The sequence below is a fragment of the Myotis daubentonii genome, chromosome 14 (genome assembly GCF_963259705.1).
Source record: "Myotis daubentonii chromosome 14, mMyoDau2.1, whole genome shotgun sequence".
NCBI classification, from domain to species: domain Eukaryota; kingdom Metazoa; phylum Chordata; class Mammalia; order Chiroptera; family Vespertilionidae; genus Myotis; species Myotis daubentonii.
This window is the reverse complement of record NC_081853.1, coordinates 36,827,858-36,847,191: the sequence shown is the minus strand read 5'-3', so window position 1 is coordinate 36,847,191 and position 19,334 is coordinate 36,827,858. Positions and strand designations below refer to the sequence as shown.

The 19,334-nt window shown below is 35.9% G+C and overlaps 1 protein-coding gene across 6 annotated transcripts in view; it reads left to right on the top strand.

The window, feature by feature from the left end:
* The window catches only part of TBC1D5 (TBC1 domain family member 5), a 457,482-nt gene that overhangs the window by 299,964 nt on the left and 138,184 nt on the right, over positions 1 to 19,334 (top strand). For all 6 annotated transcript variants that reach the window (XM_059664053.1, XM_059664048.1, XM_059664051.1 and 3 more), the window contains 2 exons: positions 81 to 150; positions 6,036 to 6,208. In XM_059664053.1, coding sequence (XP_059520036.1) covers positions 81 to 150; positions 6,036 to 6,208 — 243 coding nt within the window. The remainder of the gene's footprint in view (positions 1 to 80; positions 151 to 6,035; positions 6,209 to 19,334) is intronic.

Sequence of the window (19,334 nt, the reverse complement as noted above, 5' to 3'; positions counted from 1 at the left end):
CTTTCTGATATTTTTATTTTTTATACCATATTTACTTTAGCGAAGGTTTAACAACATTATATTATTTTTCTACATTTTAGTGCGATGTTCTCACAACTTATGGAAACTGCTGAACCTTGGTTTTCTACTTTCGAGCATGATAGTCAAAAGGTAAATCATATAGTACAGATCTTTTCAGTATGTTTGAAGGAACAAATAATTTCAGTAAGTAATGACATATCATCAGAGAATAAAAGCCATTATCCTATATAATAAAAGGCTAATATGCAAATTGTCCCCTTGACCCGGAGTTTGACCAGGAGTACGACCAGGGGGTGGGGTTGGCAGCCAACTGCCTGCTGGACCCCAACAATGCACAAATTTGTGCACCGGGCCTCTAGTAATTACTTTAAAAAGGAAAATATGAAAATACCTGTGGAATAAGATTTAACTGGGATTTAAACCATATCTCTAATAATATTGGCAGATATATACAAAGGTAATATAAAAATTTTTGTGTAAATAAGTGGAAACTTCTTTTATACATGTATATAATATTCATGCAATGTAACTTACTTAAAATTATTATAAATTTTTAATAAAGTGCATTTATCTACCTGATCTGTTGCTATCTTAGTGAGTTGATAGACATATTATTAACTAAAGTGGCCGAAACCGGTTTGGCTCAGTGGCTAGAGCGTAGGCCTGTGGACTGAAGGGTCCCAGGTTCGATTCCGGTCAAGGGCATGTACGTTGGTTGTGGGCACATCCCCAGTAGGGAGTGTGCAGGAGGCAGCTGATCGATGTTTCTCTCTCATCAATGTTTCTAACTCTCTATCTCTCTCCCTTCCTCTCTGTAAAAAATCAACAAAATATATATATATATAAAAAAAAAACTAAAGTGCATAGATAAACTTTGTAACAAATAGGCTGTTTTATTTTTACTAATGCATCACTATGGAATTTACACATTTAGCATCAAACCATTTTTTCTTAACTTTCTCATATTCTTATTTTTTAATTATAAGTTTTACTATGATATAATTAATATACTGTAACATTCACCTTTTTAAAGTGTACATTAGTGAGTTTTATTTATTTATTTTAACTTTTGTTTTATTGCTTAAGGTATTACAATGAGTATTATATATGTCTCCCTTTTTTCCTCTTCTTGACATTCCCCCGGCATAGTTACAAGATTGTGCAAATATCCTCGCATCTAATTTCAAAACATTTTCTTTACCTCAAGAGAAAATCCTATACCCAATAGCAGTCACTCCCCATTCCCTCTTCCCAGAGCCTCTGCTGTTACTAATCTACTTTGTATTGGTACTTGCCTCTTCTGGACATTTCATACAAGTAGAATCATACAATATGTGGACTTTATGACTGACTCCTATCCTTTAGCATAATGTTTTCAGTGTTCATTCATTTTGTACTATGCATCAGTACTTCATTCCTTTTAGTGGCTGAATAATATTTCATTGTGTGGATATACCACATTTTGTTTAACCATAAATCAGTTGATGGACATTTGGTTTTGTTTCACTTTTTGCTTGCTATGAATATTGTGTACAAACTTTTGTCAGAACAAAAGTTTTTTGTTCTTTTGGCCTGTCTCTAGGCATGAAATTTCTGAATTATCTGTTATTGTAAACAAACATATATGCTAACCTAGAGATCAGTATGATATTTTCATTTTTATTATATAATATTGGAAACATTGCAAATTATTCTGGCAAGGTATATTAAGAGTTTGGGGCACATTATGTTTTATATGATTAATTTATTTTATATTGGTATAATTGATTGCATTCTGGTTAGAAACCATTATTAGTCAGTCACTTCATTCCATCTCTTAAAAAAGGAAATGGATAACTAATGCTTTTTATGCCTTTGGTCTAGGTCAGGGCAAACTACTGCCTGCAAGCCAGTTTGGCCTGCCATCTGTTTTTGTACAGCTTGTGACTTAAAATGGCTTTTACATTATTAAATGGTTGAAAAAATATGAAAAGAAGAATAATAATTTGTGTCAGATGAAAATAATATGGAATTCAATTTCCATGCCCATAAAAGAAGTTTTATTGGGATACAGCCATGCCTGTTTGTTTACTTGTTGTCTGTGGCTGCTTGCATGTTACAACAGCAGAGTTGAATTGTTGCAGCACAGACTGTATGACCTGTCAAGCCTGAAATATTTACTGTCTGGCCCTTTACAGGGAAAACTTGCCAACCCCTAGCCTTGGTGATAAAGTCTCCCTTCAGCAGAACTTGTTACCTTCTGTAAGGGAAATTAGAGCAGAAATTTGCTGTCACTGTATGTGATGAACTACACATGCTGTGGAACAATAACTTTATATTCTTGGCAAGTGATTTGATGAAGTTGTAGACTTATGTGAACATCAGAATTTTGAACAGAGAGTATTTGAATACATTTAATACAGGCATCATGATTATTTTATACAGTGGTCATTTTGTATTTTATAACTTATTCACTGTATCTAAGAAACTGAGTGATAAACATGGGAGTTACCACTTAGTTTTACCTACTTATGTTGATATCACTGAGTCAAGTTCATGAAAATGACTAAGATAATGCAAAGAAAGGCATTCATTTTATCAGTGAACACATAGATGCTGTGACCTCTGAACATTTATATTAATTACTTTCATGTCAGTGAGTAAAATATTCCTTAAAAGCATATCTAATGAATCCCTTTTTATTATTTTCCGATTCTCTCACCTTTTTACAAAGAAGTTCGAGAAGTTAATATACCACTCCCATATTTAGTTCTTCTAGTTCCTTTGAAAATTCAGTTATATCATTTGCTGCTTATTTCAACAGACATGTTTTTCCTTAGACTTGTTTGATGAAGAAAGCAGTGCATTGGTTTACATAAAGGCATAAAATCATTATCTTGTTGCAGTTTGTGGACTGGCTCTGCTTTGCAGAACACATTGACTGCTTAATAAATGGTTAGAAAAATTTTCTAGTTTTATTGGTAGTTGTGGCTGTCCCATTTGATCATATTTGTTAAATGCAAACAGCATTCTTTATTATAAGAAATCCTGATGATAAGGAAGTATTTTATAATAGCTCTAGCTTCTCTTTTGATTTCATTGTTTCAGCACTTAAGTGATCTGGAATATTACTTTTGAGTTTCTTAAATGTAAGAGGTTTTGTTACAAGTATTCTGAGCACAGGAGAAATATTTCAAGCTATAGTTTATATAAGCCTTATACGATACGAGTCTCTATTAAGCATTTGAAAAATGGACTACATATGCTATTGATTTAATGATAACTCATTCTATTCCAACTAGAAATTGATTATATGATTTCATTAAGTTAAATATTTTTAAATAGCTTAGGATCACTTCTCTCCAAAGCCAGTGATCGTATATCTGTGGTAGTATGTGTATTCAAAACCCTCAGAAGAAGACTAGATACAGTGATCTGTCTTCCATGGGATTCTTAGCAACCCTGTGTGAGGTCAGTGCCTCCACCCCACACTGTATGGAATTCAGCTGCACAGGGTTCTTCAGGAAAGGAAAACTGCATGACCAAAATACATAAAATGTTAAATTGCTTGTTTTTAAAGGAAATTTGGCTTTAGAATAAACACTGTCTTTTGAATGTGAATACTATCTTACAATTGACACCCCTTCAGAAAAACCAAACCAAACACTTATTTCAATTTAATATCAGTAGGAAAAAATTTTAACAAGAATTACACTTTTTAATTAAACCTTCTTTAATTAAAAAAATTTAACAATTAAAATCTTTTTTAATTTGAAGAGAATGTTAGCTATTACAAATCAGAAAAAGGTGTCTTGGATGTATTATTTTTATAATAAATGACCCCAATATAGAGATTTCCTCTTCTCCTATTTAAATAAATGAATACAAACCAATTGAATTATAAAAATTGGTACAGATTTATATCCTTCAGACCTCAAGACACTAGGGCAGACTTGCAGGAAGTACAAAGGACACATTTCTTTTTTTTTTTAAAAATGTATGCTTTTATTGATTTTAGAGAGAGGAAGGGAGAGGGAGAGAGAGATAGGAACATCCATGAGGGAGAAACATCGATAGACTGCCTCCTGAATGCTCCTACTGGAGATCACTTGGGCATGTGCCCTGACCTGGAATAGTCACCTCCTGGTACATGGGATGGTGCTCAACCGGCTTAACCACACCAGTCGGACAGGACACATTTTAAGACCAGAAATGATCCTGGAAAGACAGATGGAACCCCTTCCAGATACGTTTCTTTGTACTAACACATGCTCCTCCTCTCCTCTGTGGTTTCTACCAGTCTGATTAGTCATGCTCTCATGTAGAATTCTCAGTTATTTTCTCTGTAGTCCTCCCCTCCCAACTATGAGGGCAAGAGCTTTTACCTTATTTTTGTGCCCCTGAATCTGGTCCAAAGATGAAAAGATGATGTTAATCTTAGAGATCTCACAGTTTAGGAGGCCAGGAAGTAGTAAAGGAAACTGTGGTAGTAGAGAAGAAGCTAATGAAATAGGACTTGATCCTCATTTTTAAATATACTTGGGAGCTCTTCTGTGGAAACATTGGGGAGGGGATAAGAATGTCATCCCCAGGATCTGTAGAAGTGAGAATTCTATAGCCTCACTAATGAATGAAAGGCCTTAGAAACCAGGCTAAATAATTTGATGGGGTTTTTTTCTTGAGTAAAAATGATGGGGTGCTATTAAAATGTTTAAGGAGGGCAATTTGGCATGGTCTATCTGCTTCAGATAGATCACAGGCATTTTGGAAGATGGATTTGAAAGCCGACTAAATTAGAGACAGTGAGACCAGTTAGGAGGAGGGAAATAATTAGTGCTCCAAATCAGGTTATAACAGTATAGTTGGGGAAGAGGAGACATATAAGAATCCCCTGAGTGGTTCTGAGGAACTAAAATTGGTAAAGTGGTGTTCCTATTGGAGGATGGGTTGAAGTATGCATGGGGAAAGGATAAACATGTGTTTGAGCAGAAGATGATGAACTTAATTGTGGGCCTACTGAATAAGACACCCTTTTAGCAATCTAAGATCTCTTGCCAAGATTTGAATGTATGGGGGAAACACTCGAGAGTTCTAGATTATGAATACAGATTAGAAAATCTATGGAAAGGGTTTTGGTTGAAACACTGTGGATGACTGAGATTATTCTGGGAATTTTGTGTAAGTAGAGAATAAAACTAAGACCAGAACTATGTGAAAAAGCAACATTTGTGAAGCAGAAACATAAATTTGAGCTATAGCAGTAGCTATAGCTGAGGATGAATGATAGGCAGACAGTCATGAGTGATGCTATAAATCCCATTTTAGAGAGAGGTAGAAATCAAGGACAATATCAGTAGTCAGACATAAATGTTTGAGGAAACCATCAGATTTGAGGGGGTAGTACAGTTATATCTTTCATACTGTGGAACGTGGGAGAAGATGTTGTACTTGGTCCATATAAACTGTGGGGTTTTTTTTAAAATCAGCTATATTTTAGTCTGCTTAGCTATTTAAATTGATAAAGGACAGTTAAAGAACATCTTATTTTCTAGTTTTAGTTTCCTTTATTTTCTGACTTTTTATACTTTTGAGAGCTCAAATTAAAATTTTTCATTTGCTGTTTTTCATATTCTAGTTTTATGCCACAAGAAATATGTTTTCATTAGAGTGTTTCTTTTAGGTACTATGGCTGATTAGATACACTGCCCATGGACAAATAGACTAGTGGCCACCACTGCCTCTAGCCAGAATTATCTTGTAATGCGTAACATCACCAGAGAAATTGGTAAAGGGAATACAGGTAGAAAGCATTTTAGAAGGCGTTTTCTGGCCTTTATGTTCACAATCATAGATATGATGATCAGCATATGATTCCACATTATAAGCGTTTGTCATTAAATAATTATTGATTCTATTTAGACTAGTTGTTGGTTCTTATTTAAGCTCCAATTGATAAATGTATTCAGGAACGATGTCCACATATTTGTTAATTTCAAATTGAAATATAATACTTGTTGTATTTTTCTTGTTTTTAGGGGAAAGAAACACTGCTAACTCCTATCCCCTTTGCTAGACCACAGGACTTAGGGCCGACAATTGCTATTGTTACTAAAGTCAACCAAATCCAGGATCATCTACTGAAGAAGCATGATATTGAGCTCTACATGCACTTGAACAGACTAGAAATTGCACCACAGATATATGGGTTGTAAGTATTAAAAGTTTACATTGCAGCTCTACCTAATTATGATTTATGACGATTTCTCTATGTGTAGATTTATAAGAGTAAGAGCAAGAACTAACTGGTTCAGCTCCATTTCATTTCATATCTCATTTCTATCCTATGTGCTAGGCTCTGTGCTCATAGCTTTTACATATGATATTTCACCTAATATCCCACCAATTGTTACCACTTTGTTACAGAGGAAGAAACTAAGTCATAATTCAAATTCAAGCAGGATTGGCTTCATAATCTGCAGAGCCAAGTGCAAAATAAAAATGAATGGCCTCCTTTAAAAAATTAGTCATAATTTTAAAATGGCACAGCAGCAGATCATTAAACCAAGCATTTTAAGAAGTATAGGGTTGCACAGGTCATATACACATGGAGCCAGCCCCAAACCCAAACAATCCTATAATCTTTCCATTTTATTGTATGGTCTTCTGTTCTACCCTCAGAAGTGCATTTTGAAAAGTAAGTTCAAGGCCCTTAACAGTGAACATAATATATTAATCTTCTTTAGCCACATAACTCTGTAGCAAAAAAATAGGGAGCTCCCTAGATATGTGTGTGTGTATTTGTATGTATTCATTCAGTGGCTTATAAGGTGAGTAGGCAAGTTACAAAGATAGCACTTTTAATAAATATAAATTAGTTATGCAGTATTACAGACAACAAAAGGATCTTTTATATTAAAACAATGGAACATATCTGTGAACTATTAGGTAGTTCCTTGGTAGATATTTCTTGCAAATTCCATCTCTCAATTAGGTAGAACATGAAAAATTGAAAAGATATCATTGAGATGTACATAGTAGATGCTCAGTAAATATAAATTCATTCTTTGAATTACAAAGAATCTCAAACAAGTCAAAGGTTTAGGACCAATTTATTTAGTCTAAAGTAAAAAATATCAATGAATGTTTTCTTTATGTCCTCATGTTGTACAGACTCGTTCACTAATAAATATTGAGCTCTCTTTATTCTCTGGAACTACTAAACTGTAATTTAAGAAGTCTGCTTTCCTGTTTTTAATGATGCTTGTTTTCATTTCTGTGACTTCAGCTTGGCTTCATCATTGAGAGCAGCTTCATCATTCCCACTTGAATTAAGAAAGTTGTGGGTAACATGGGTATTTGGCAGCACTGTAGGTTATTAATGAATTGTAATTTACACTTACAAGTCTAGCTAATATGTTTGTGTTTATAGATATAAAAGTTTCTTTTAAAATAGCTATTAACAAGGTTAGGACATTGAAGCCAGTTAGGAGGAAAGAAATAATTGGGGCCCCAAATCAGGTTGTTATAGCAGGGGTCCTCAAACTACGGCCCACGGGCCACATGCAAATACAAATATTGTATTTGTTCCCGTTTTGTTTTTTTACTTCAAAATAAGATATGTGCAGTGTGCATAGGAATTTGTTCATAGTTTTCTTTTTAAACTATAGTCCGGCCCTCCAACGGTCTGAGGGACAGTGAACTGGCCCCCTGTTTAAAAAGTTTGAGGACCCCTGTGTTATAGTATAGCTGAGGAAGAGGAGAGAATAAGTATGTCTTATCACCTTAAATATATTGAATTTGTATATTTTCAACTACATTTTATACTTTGATATAAATAGAATACATAATAAGCATCTGTGGGATATGCAATTAATGTCACTTTTGAGGAAGGACCCTCGTAACACACTTGGGCTTTGACATTTGTAAATTATGAGCTCTTTACGACACTCATGGGATAAATTTCATATCTCCCAAATGTTTATTGTACATCTTCCATTTCCCCTTTTTCTCTAATTTCTGGATTAGCAATTGTTTCGCTGTGGTGGTTTATAATAATTTAATTGGCGAGGTTCTTAGTTATTGATAAATAATCTGCTTAATTTTGTGAAATAATTTTAAAATATTTATATCACAGTGTATTTGTTCTAACACATCACAGTATAATTATGTATGACTACTAAGTTTTTTAAATGATATTTGAAATATAAATATATGTTAAACAATATAACTTTTAGTCATTAAAGCAGTGTAATTACCTACCTTAAAAATTCTCTGACAACAGTTTAAGCAAAAAGCTTCCTATTCTAAACATAGTTAATGATTGAAATATTCTTTTCTTTTCAATGAGTTTTATCTTATACATTTAACTAGAGGCCCGGTGCACAAAAATTTGTGCACTCGGGAGGGATGAGGGGTCCCTCAGCCCGGCCTGTGCCCTCTCGCAATCTGGGACCCCTCAGGGGATGACCATCTGCTGGCTTAGGCCCACTCCCCGGGGGATTGGGCCTAAGATGGCAATCAGACATCCCTCTGGCAGCCCTCGGGGGATGTCCACTTGCCAGCGGGGAGCAGGCCTAAACTGCAGTCGGACATCCTTAGCACTGCTGAGGAGGCAGGAGAGACTCCCACCACCACCACTATACTGACAGCCATCAGCCTGGCTTGTGGCTGAGCAGAGCTCCTCCCATGCGAGAGTGCCCTGACTACCAGGGGGCACCTCCTGCATTGAGCGTTTGCCCACTGGTTGTCAGTGTGTGTCATAGTGACCAGTCATTCCCAGTCCTTCTGCTGTTAGGGTCAGTTTGCATATTACCCTTTTACTATATAGGATAGAGGCCTGGTGAACGGGTGGGGGCCAGCTGGTTTGCCCTGAAGGGTGTCCCTGATCAGGGTGGGGGTCCCGCTTGGGGTGCCTGGCCAGCCTGGATGAGGGGATGATTGCTGTTTGCAGCTGGTCGCACCCCCTTCAGGGTGGGGGTCCCCACTGGGATGCCTGGCCAGTCTGGGTGAGGGGCTGAGGGCCGTTTTTAGGCTGGCGGGTGACTGAAGCTCCCAACCTCTCCTTTTTTTCTTTTTTTTTAATTCTGGGATTTATTTACCTTCTATGGCTGTCACTGGAGCTTAGAGCCGGCTTTAGCTCTGAGGCTCGGCTCAAGCTCTGAGACCTGGGCTGCTGAAAGCAGGTATCTGGAGTTGTTTGGCTTCTATAATTGAAACACTGTTGCAGCTCCAGCTCTGGCGGCTGAAAGCAGGTTTCTGGGGTTTGTTGAGCTTCTATAATTGCAACATTGTTTCTTAGAGTGCAGCTCAGAGGCCAGCAGCGGCAGGCGGGGAACCTTGGCTTTCTCCTTCACTGGAGCAAGCAAGCCTCCTGTTCGCTTCAGCTGCCTGGCTGCTGGCTGCCATCTTGGTTGGCAGTTAATTTGCATATCTCTCTGATTAGCCAATGAGAAGGGTAGTGAAGTTACAGTTATTATTAGATAGGATGTATAAACCAGAATGAGGGATTAGAAGGTGAAGATCCAAAGATAATCTTGTCACCCACCACTGGGTATTCCCCCAGGATTACTCCTGTTGAAAAAGCTGAGTATGTTCCCTTCTATTTGAATAATTATCATGATTAAGAATTATGGGAAGAATAATAAATTATTTGAAATAATTATTAACCATTATTAATATTTATTAAGTATTTTCTGTGGGCCAGGATCATACTGATGGCTTTACATAGATTATTTTATTTGTTCTTAGAACACATTGGGATAGGTACTGCTATTATCCCCACTTTTTAGATGAGGAAATTAAGGCTTATAAAGGCTTATTTACCATCTACCAAGAAGCTGAGCCAGGCTTTGACCTTTCAAGCCTATATTCACACCCTAATATGATTCAGTCTATGAGTATGGTAGGAAACTAAGGCATCCACAGGGATTGTGTTAGATTGGATTATGAGCCCAACTCAGGGTGACCAGATTAGCAACAGAGACCAGGAAGGTACAAATCCTGGAATCAGAGGAGTCTTGTTACTGAGCAGAAGCCAGCCACCTATAGAGGAAATAGTAAATCAAAGGCACTGGACAGCCCAAGGCCCATAGCCATGCCAAGGCAAAATGTACATATGTTTTTATATGAAAATTAGACTGGCAAGCATTGTTAAGAGTACTTATGTCTGAGAGGGAATGCTGGGTGATGTTTATTTTCTTTATACTTTTTGTTACTTTCTCAGTTGTCTCTATTGATTATAAATTGATCATATAAGAAAAAAATATGAGGACATAAGTAAGAATGTACTTAATTATTGTTAATGAGTATGTTATGTCAACATCCACAAAACTGAAACACCTTAAAGGTGTATTTGAACCATTGTCAGTAATCTTTGAAGAATTACGAAAAATGGAGGACATGGCAAGAATGCTTAATATGAAATAATTCTGTTTTAACAATGCAGTACAGTCAAATGTATTTACCTTAATCTCTGACAATATATTAGAACTTTAAAAAAATAGATAAGTCCCTAGGAAGGGAGATTTTTATGTGGAACTATCATGTACTTACCAGAACAGTTTGGACAAGTTAGAGCTGCGTTTTCTTTCCTATCAAATTACCAGATTCGACAAAAACTTTTGACTGAATATTTTTACTTCACCACTTTCCTGTTATATATATATATATATTTTTTTTTTTTTTGCTCAAAATGGAAAATGTGTAGACTGAATGATATTACATTTAGGCTTGAAATGTAGTTTTATGTAACTGCCATGTTCAATGAGTATGGATGAATGAATATATTGTGACCCAGGTGGAGTGAGGTATTTGACACCAGGCCATAGGGCTTTGTCATTGGCCCTGCACAGGATCCCAGCTTTTTAGGATCTGAAAGGTCACTCTTTTACCTACTTATGAAATGCTTCAATCTGATTTATTTAATATCCATATTTTTTTAAAATATATTTTATTGATTTTTTACAGAGAGGAAGGGAGAGAGAGAGTTAGAAACATCGATGAGAGAGAAACATCGGTCAGCTGCCTCCCGCACACCCCCCACTGGGGATGTGCCCACAACCAAGGTACATGCCCTTGACCGGAATCGAACCCGGGACCCTTCAGTCCGCAGTCTGATGCTCTATCCACTGAGCCAAACCGGTTTCGGCACAAATCTCTTGTTGGTGAGTTTGATATCATCACAGGCAGCTAATTCAATGGCAGATTTCACACATCTCTCCACTATACCTCCCAGTATAATGTAACAAATATTTTAATTTGTAATAAATGTTAAGCATTTGTTCACAAGGAGCTCACAGTATTGCATAGAGAAAAAAAAATTAGATTTGAAGTATACGGACTTAGATAAAATCATGGCTTGAATATCCCATTTACTATTAAAGTTATATCTATGTAGTTAGGGTAAATACTATGATTAGTCTGGTGTGATATATTTGTAAATAACATTATTTTGGTATAATTTAATGATTAGAGTCATGCACAATCTGCTGTAGGAGCACAAATATAAGGAACACTATATCAGGAATGCATTTGGCTGCAAGTAACAAACTCAACTAGCAATGGCCTAAACAAATGGTGCTTTTTGTTATTTTCCTAAAAAGTAACAAGTCTGGAGATAGGAGCTCTGGCAGTGGTTCAGTGGCTTTACAGTATGGAGACGTGCAGATTCTCTTGGCCTTTCTTCATGATTGTGGCTAAATGGTCTCAGGATGCTGGGATTAAAGTTGAATTAAAGTAAAACAGCTAGACATCAGTTATTAGATCAGTAGGTAATTGTTCAAGGCTGTATATTTGTTCAAGAGGCTGGTGTCAACCTTATTTGCCTCCTCTGATCAAGCAAAGCAGAAACTCTCCCAGCAACCACCACTAACAGATGTAGGCTTAAATCTCATTGGTAGCATGTTGTTAGTAATTCAGTTTGTCATATATATATATATATTTTCTTTCTAAAAACTTTTCATTAAAATTTGCTTTCTCTGATAAAAATAATGCTTTTATTTTCATTGTACTTAAATTATTATTTCTTAGGTATTTTTATATGATGTTACAGATGATATTTTTATAACACTGTACCTCCTCCAAAGGGTTCTGATTATGACTTAAACTGCAAATGGTGTGCATAGCATTAAAAAAATTCCCAAACTTTAAAAACATTTTAAAAGATTTTTTACTGAATTTTACTTAAAATCTTACTGAAATTAAATGTTATATTACATGAAATTTGTTGGAGAAAATATGTTAGACCTTTTAGAATAGATAATTGTTTTAATAGGAATAAGCCCTAATTAGGAGGCATCAGAAACAATGTAAAAATGATTAGGACTGGGGAGAAAAGAATTAATGACAGGCTGAGAGATCACACCTATGCTGAGTAGGTTCAACTTTTATTAAAGATAACTTCTGACCTAAATAAGTTAATGGGACTTAAACTATCAAAAATACAGCTAGTGAAAACAGTCAGAATTGTGAACACTGTCAGAATTCAGCCAGATCAGTGGCACTGAAGAGAACCAGAGTTCAGCTCCTCTAGTGACCAGACCCCAAGTGTGAAGATGGTAAATTTCTATGCCTGGGGTGGGAGGAATAGAGGGAACAGAACTACAAATGTATTTTTTTTACTTTATTTTTGTATCTTTTTTTCATATTTTTATTTATTTCAGAGAGGAAGGTAGAGGGAGAGAGATAGAAACATCAATGATGAATTATTGATCGGCTGCCTCCTACACGCCCCCCACTTGGGATTGAGCTCGCAACTTGGGCATGTGCCCTTGATGGGAATCAAACCCAGGACCCTTCAGTCCACAGGCTGACGCTTTATCCACTGAACCAAACCAGCTAGGGCCAAATGTATTTTTAATGGGTAGAATTATATAATGTTGATATTTGGTATGTATTGTAGGTTTACTTCATTTTAATTATCAGTTTATAATGAAAAGGTCTTTATTTTATCTGAAACAAGAACTATTCAGAAAAAATATTTATAATATATTTTATCTGTCCCTTCTTACAATTGCTGAACTCTTCATTCATTGCAACCCAGAACTTGAGTGCAGGTACTGCATTGCAATGGATGCTTGCAAAAGTTGCATTAAAGTAAAATTAAGATTACCTTCCTTATAGGTTTGCCATGTGGAGCCTTCTATTTGCATAGTACCTTAAATGGTGTCTGGCACATAGGAAACATTTTCAAAGTGTTCATTAAATTAAAAGAAAATAATGATAAATCATAGCAGGGATCATAAAATTCTAGTTAAGATCTCATACTTCTAAATAATAATAAAAATGATAAATAATATTATTTTTTTAAATTGAAAATTAATCGGAAATGGTTATTTCTGGAGTTCTGAGCTGCCATATAGCAAATGCCTTTTGCTTTGGTGTAGCCCATCAATACCTAGCTGTCTTTCTGTAGCTTGATCAGCTCTAGGCAGGAGGGTGCCCTGCTTCTTGGTATTTAGAACGACAGTACCAAATCAGGGTGGACCAGCTCCTAATATGATTTTCCTTTTATCTTTGACTTAACTCCTACACTTTTGTGGAAAATGCAGTTTTATAACAGTAGTAAATGTGAGGTGGTGTGATCAGTTAGTTGGTCAGAAGTTTGTCTCTTGGCCTGTTAGATTTATAAGTTTTCACATTAAGGAAATTTGATTAAGCTGTGTATGTCATTTTCTCTTAGCTTTTTAAGTTTATATCTTTTACTTGATTTCATTATGTAGGATGATTGGATTTTTTCAGTTTAAAATTTTTAAAAATAGAACTGTTTTAAGCCATCATTCCTTCAGCATTTGCTTTGTTAAACACCTACTGATGTCAAGCGGTGTGCTCTGTGTTACGCCACTTGGGTATTTGAGAACTGTTAATGGAACAGGGAGGAGCCTCTATAGAAGGCTAGAGAAGAACCCATCAAAATAATTTGTGTGGGAGTGCAGATTTTGAATCAGCAAGTGGAAAAATCCTCTACCTTCACCCCAATGTTTCAACAGAGGCTCAGCAGTCCCCAGCTTAGCTTATCAGAAATCAACTAAAGAGAAATGGTAAAAGGAGAGAAATGGTCCTATCCCTTGGACTGCAAGCCAGCTATCAGAAATTTTATGGATGGTTGCCTTGTGAATGAGAGATTGGACAAAATGGCAAATAAATTCCAATATCAAATTTGCACACAAATGACTATATTCATTTCCATGAAAACATGATCAAACCAAATGCTTTAACCAACAATGATTACTTGGTTTAAGCCAGCATACCAGTGTTTTTATATTGAAAATGACTGTGGTTCTTCAAAAGCATGGTCGCTTTAATAAGTTAGACACCTATTTTAATGAAACATTACTCAAAATACTTCTGGAATTCCCTTTTTGAAATTATCTTCATTAGCAACCTGTTTCATGGCAGTATAATAAAATAATTTTTAAAAAAGCATTTGACCTCAAAGTATTACCTAACCTCATTTCTTCAGGTGGTTCATCACATGTGGCTCTAATTAGAAGTGTTAGTTACTTACATGAATAAAACTCATCCTCAGAACACACCGCTGGGCTTCCATGGGAGGTATACAAAAAGCCGACCAAGGCCTCTGGCTCTGAAAGAATAATTTACCAGACATTTTGGTACCTTTGCTAAATGAAAAGAATAAGTGTCATTGCTTTCCAGTCACAAGTTGGATGTATTTTATTCTGGATGTGTAAAAAATTGATATTAAGTATTATACAGCAAAACCCAAACAACACACTTGATCCTACTTGATGATAAACATTATGTTCTTCAATACAACTGTAAACTGTGGATTACCTAAAAGAGAATCCAGTCTGAGAAGGCTGTCTTTTCCTACAAGATCCCAATTCACCCAGAAACATATTGGAATGAATTTTTATTTTCTACTTGATCTATTTTAATTGGCCACAGCCTGCAGCAAGTTCGTGCTTATTCTTAAAACAATTGGGAGCATTCAGGAGCCCTAAGTACCATTAATAGGACAGTGCATTTGAAGGACCTTGGAAACTGATAGAGTAGGGTCCTGGCCCCTGTAGCAGCCATAGAACCAGCTGAGCCAATAAACTGCCATACCTTCTTTTGAACATAAGCTGGAAGTTACAGGATCTGGGGACAATTTGGTAGAGTTCTATAAAAACCTTGGCTTATCAGAAAACAACTAAAGGGAAATGGCAAAGGGAGAGAAATGATCCTGTCCCTTGGACTGCAAACCACAGTCCAGTTGGCCAGATTTGGATTTTCAGCTATTGCCCAGCTGGTGAACAGTTCAACACTATTTTAGGTCATGTGATCCCATTGTAGCCAATTGCATGGCTTGGCAGACAACAACATAGTAAATATCTATTCACACAAATTGTATGCATACTGCATATGTCCATGTGCATTCTCTGCTTGCCTGTATTGATGATAACATACCCACATAGATAGAGGGATAAATTGTGTATAGAGGTCTGTACCTGGATATTTAACACAGTAATTATGTACTTTGAATCCTTCTAAGAAACAGAATGGTAGGAATAATCTAGTTAAATCCGTTTCTATGGGGATTTTTTGACTCCTTTTTTCGTATTTTCTCTAGTTGTAAAAATTACAGTGATTACACATCATAAAGCCTATCTGTAATAAAACGCATCAGCTGGCCAAGGTTTTCATCGCTCACTCAATAATCCATTAATACAGCAGCGCTGCCCAGGCATCTTTATAATACCAACTCGGAGGTAATTTTAATCAGCTAGACCAGCTGGTATTTAACAGCAGCTGCTGGAGATGCCACAAATATACTCAATAGCTGACATCTTTATTTGCAGTTTTTCAAGGGGAGAAGAGATTCTCCTGTGGTTACTGGTATTAAGCATTTAAAAGTAGGTGTAAAGTATACAGGGGTTTCTACCTAAATGAGAAGGGGAGGGATTAATGATAAAACAAAGGTGATAAATTCTATCAGGAGGACAGGTTTGTGAATGAACAAACTGCTCAACTGAATAAGAACACACTGGCTTTGGGTGGACTTCAGACCTTTTTTCCTAGTTACATTTGCACTAATCTTGGCTATCGTTAGCACTAAAATTGTAGCCTGCTATGTATAGCATCCTTATATCCTATACTGGATTTGTAGTGGCCTTCCTACTACATAAAGCTGTAAAAAATAATTTGATTATGTGAAAGAGTGATCTGTTAATATGCACATGGTCTGTCTCAGCCCCTGCATGCCTTGGCTTTTTTTGTGTTATGAATATATTTTCATTAATGTTCAATTTTGATTTGTAAGTGAAAGGAATCATCATCAATGTGTACTGTCTAGTAGTAAATACAGAATGCTATTTCACATTGGTGTGTATGAACATGTGTGGGGGAAACAGGCTTCGGCAACATGAAGTTAACAGTCACAAACCCATTATAAATAAAAATGTAATTACACTTGGGGGAGCTTGGCTTACAAAGCTCAGAAATCCATAATGGAGCTTGCTGGTAGTAAATGCCTGATCTGTTTGCTAAACTCCACTGTTCCCAGCCCCTTTCTCATCTTCTTTTAGCAAATACTTTGACATCTCCACTGATGAGAAATCAGTAAAGAGAGCTGACTTTCTGATTGATAAAATAGTTGGCCTTTGTCTCTGGGGTGAAAATCTTACCTTTTGGTTGAATGACTAAAAGAAAAGAATTAGAGTAAAATAGGAAAAATATAAGGTATAGTGAAAAAAACAAAGGTTTTTCAAGACAGTTACTTAATTACCACAGCTATAGATGACAGCTTTGCATACAGATAGTTGTGTATTGAACTTGCTGGTGATATAAATGTCTGATGCTTATGTGAACAGAGGTGAAGTGGTTTTCATCTTCATAGAAAACTTCTCGTGTCATTTTCTCGAAGACTGATTTCAAAATTAAAGTAAATAGAAAATAATAGAGTTATGGGCCTTGCACACTTGGTATAGAAATAGTTTTGTTATTTCTGACTCCTGTAGAGCCATCAAATGTTCTTTTCTTATGCTAATAGTCCCTGCTGGGAAATGAAGCATTACAAACCCCTAAAAAAGTGAAATGTACAATCAAACGTTCTTTTCTTATGCTAATAGTCCTTGCTGGGAAATGAAGCATTACAAACCCCTAAAAAAGTGAAACGTATTACATGTTACGTGTTCTCCTATACTAAATTATCAGAGGTTAGCAGAAGCCGTTGTCCTACCAAGTCTTCTGCAGGCAGCTCCATTCATCAGTGCCACCACATCTCTTTCTTTCAGAGCCAAATAGTGATCTGTCTGTGTTGGACTGTGATTGATACTTAAAATTAAAATCCACTGACAGAATGGATTACGGAGATAGCAATTTGAATTTAAAAATTACTTAGCAAGCATTTTTCCTGTTATTTGTAGTGAAAACAGTCTGTTTAAGTTTGTTTAGCGTGTTTGACAACAGACAGGTTGATATATTGCTGGGCACAGCGGTGGGTTGGACTTGAGTGGTATTAGCGCTCGGTGTTTTGATTAATGGTAATTGTTTCCATGAAAAGGCATGTTTTACGTACAACTCATAGTTCTGGAAAACAGAAGTCAACTTGCAGGATCCATAATTACCATTCTGAGTTAGCATATAAAAAGGGCAAGAAGCAGCAGCGCTGGAGTAGCACAGTAGGATTTTTTTCTTTTGCTTTGTATTGTAGTTAGAAACTGTTCTGTATGTCAGAATATAAATCTTCTGTTATTTATCTTTTGTCCAGTATTTGAAGTTGATTTATGACACATTTCTGTATGCCATAATTTAGTTGGAATCCTATACCAAGGTGAAATTTCACCTGTCTCTACAGTAAAAGGAACTGTAAAAGGAACCCTAAGCAACCTACTGAGGTATAGATTAAAATTTTTCTTCCTGTTTTTCTCGTCTTGCTCTCATTTTAAAAGAATGCAATTTAGAGAACAATTAGAAGGTTTATTTGAACAATTCAGAGATTTCTATTGCCAATTTAAATAAAACATTTTACATATCGTTAAGGTACATAAACCCAGGGGAAATAAAAGGTAATTTTTATTTGGAGAAAATAAAACATGCATTAAGGACAAAGTTTTGTCAGCTTAGAAGCTGTCAGAATAATGCCCCCATAACACCTTTCACTCTCACCTGTAGGTCTGTACACATATGTGAATAGATGCACGTATACTTTTTCTGTCCACAAAGTGCATAATGCTCTGCATTTAGGCTGTCAATAGGTAGAACTTGACTTTAAGTGAGTATCCTTACCTTTAGCATGAACAAAGAAACACCATTTGCACATAAGGACTTGAAAAGGAGTGGGAGAAAATGTCCTTACCCTATGTAAGCACTCTTGATTTTAAGACTGTGAGACATTTTGTAAATGGGAGGTAGTGCTAGTTTTGGGGTTCGGGTAATGTGGTAAATGCAATCAGAATGTTCGTAAAAGAGGCATAAATGACCAAATGTTTGTGAAACCAAGATGAGAATCAATATTTGCACAACAACCCTCCCCTGCTTTTTTTAAAGGAGCATAGAAATTCGAGTTTATTGGGTAATTTCCTAACTATTAACCCAGGAAACTAAATAAATTTTTAAAATAATAGTCCTCCCAGATAGGAGCAGAATTTTAGGTTTATATTAATGTTAAAGCTTTGACATAATAATATATGCCTTTTATATAGCTTTTATGTAAGTCATGTTCTTTAATATGTTTGGGAAGAGGATGGGTGGTGAAACCTGCCGTGCAGAGTCTGTGATGTTGCTGTTCCATTTAAAAGGGAATGATCCTGCTCCATAGTAGCCTGGATTGAAATGCCATTTGTCAGGTTGTTTATTCCAAGCAAAATTAAAATTAATAAATGGTTGTGTAATGCACACCTAAGTCTTTGACATAAAAATAAATATAATTTTTTTAAAAAAATTATTCCTTGTAGTTAACAACCATGTATCATTGTGGCATCTTTTATTGAAAGGAACTTTATTTAAGTAGCATAAACTTGTTGGATGGGCTTCAATTAAATGATGATTTGTTAATGCAAATGTGTAGCGAATGACGGTAGTACATCTGTCTCTTCATCCATAGGCCATTACTGTGCAGCGTTAGCACATGATTGTAAAAAACGAGAAATCATTATATGCAGGTAGTACATATTCAATCAATTCTGACCTTATGTCTCTGGCAAAATAAAAAAAGTATCAATGTAAATGACACTGAATCTGAATAACAAAAAGGAGCTCTTTGACTCTCTGTGACTCAAGCTGTTAGGTGATGTGAAGTGACTGCTGTTTGGGATTGATGGTTATTGGTGGCCCAGTGGGGAAAGGCCATCACTTTAATTCTTTGTCATCCCTCCCATGCACTCCTCTAGCCC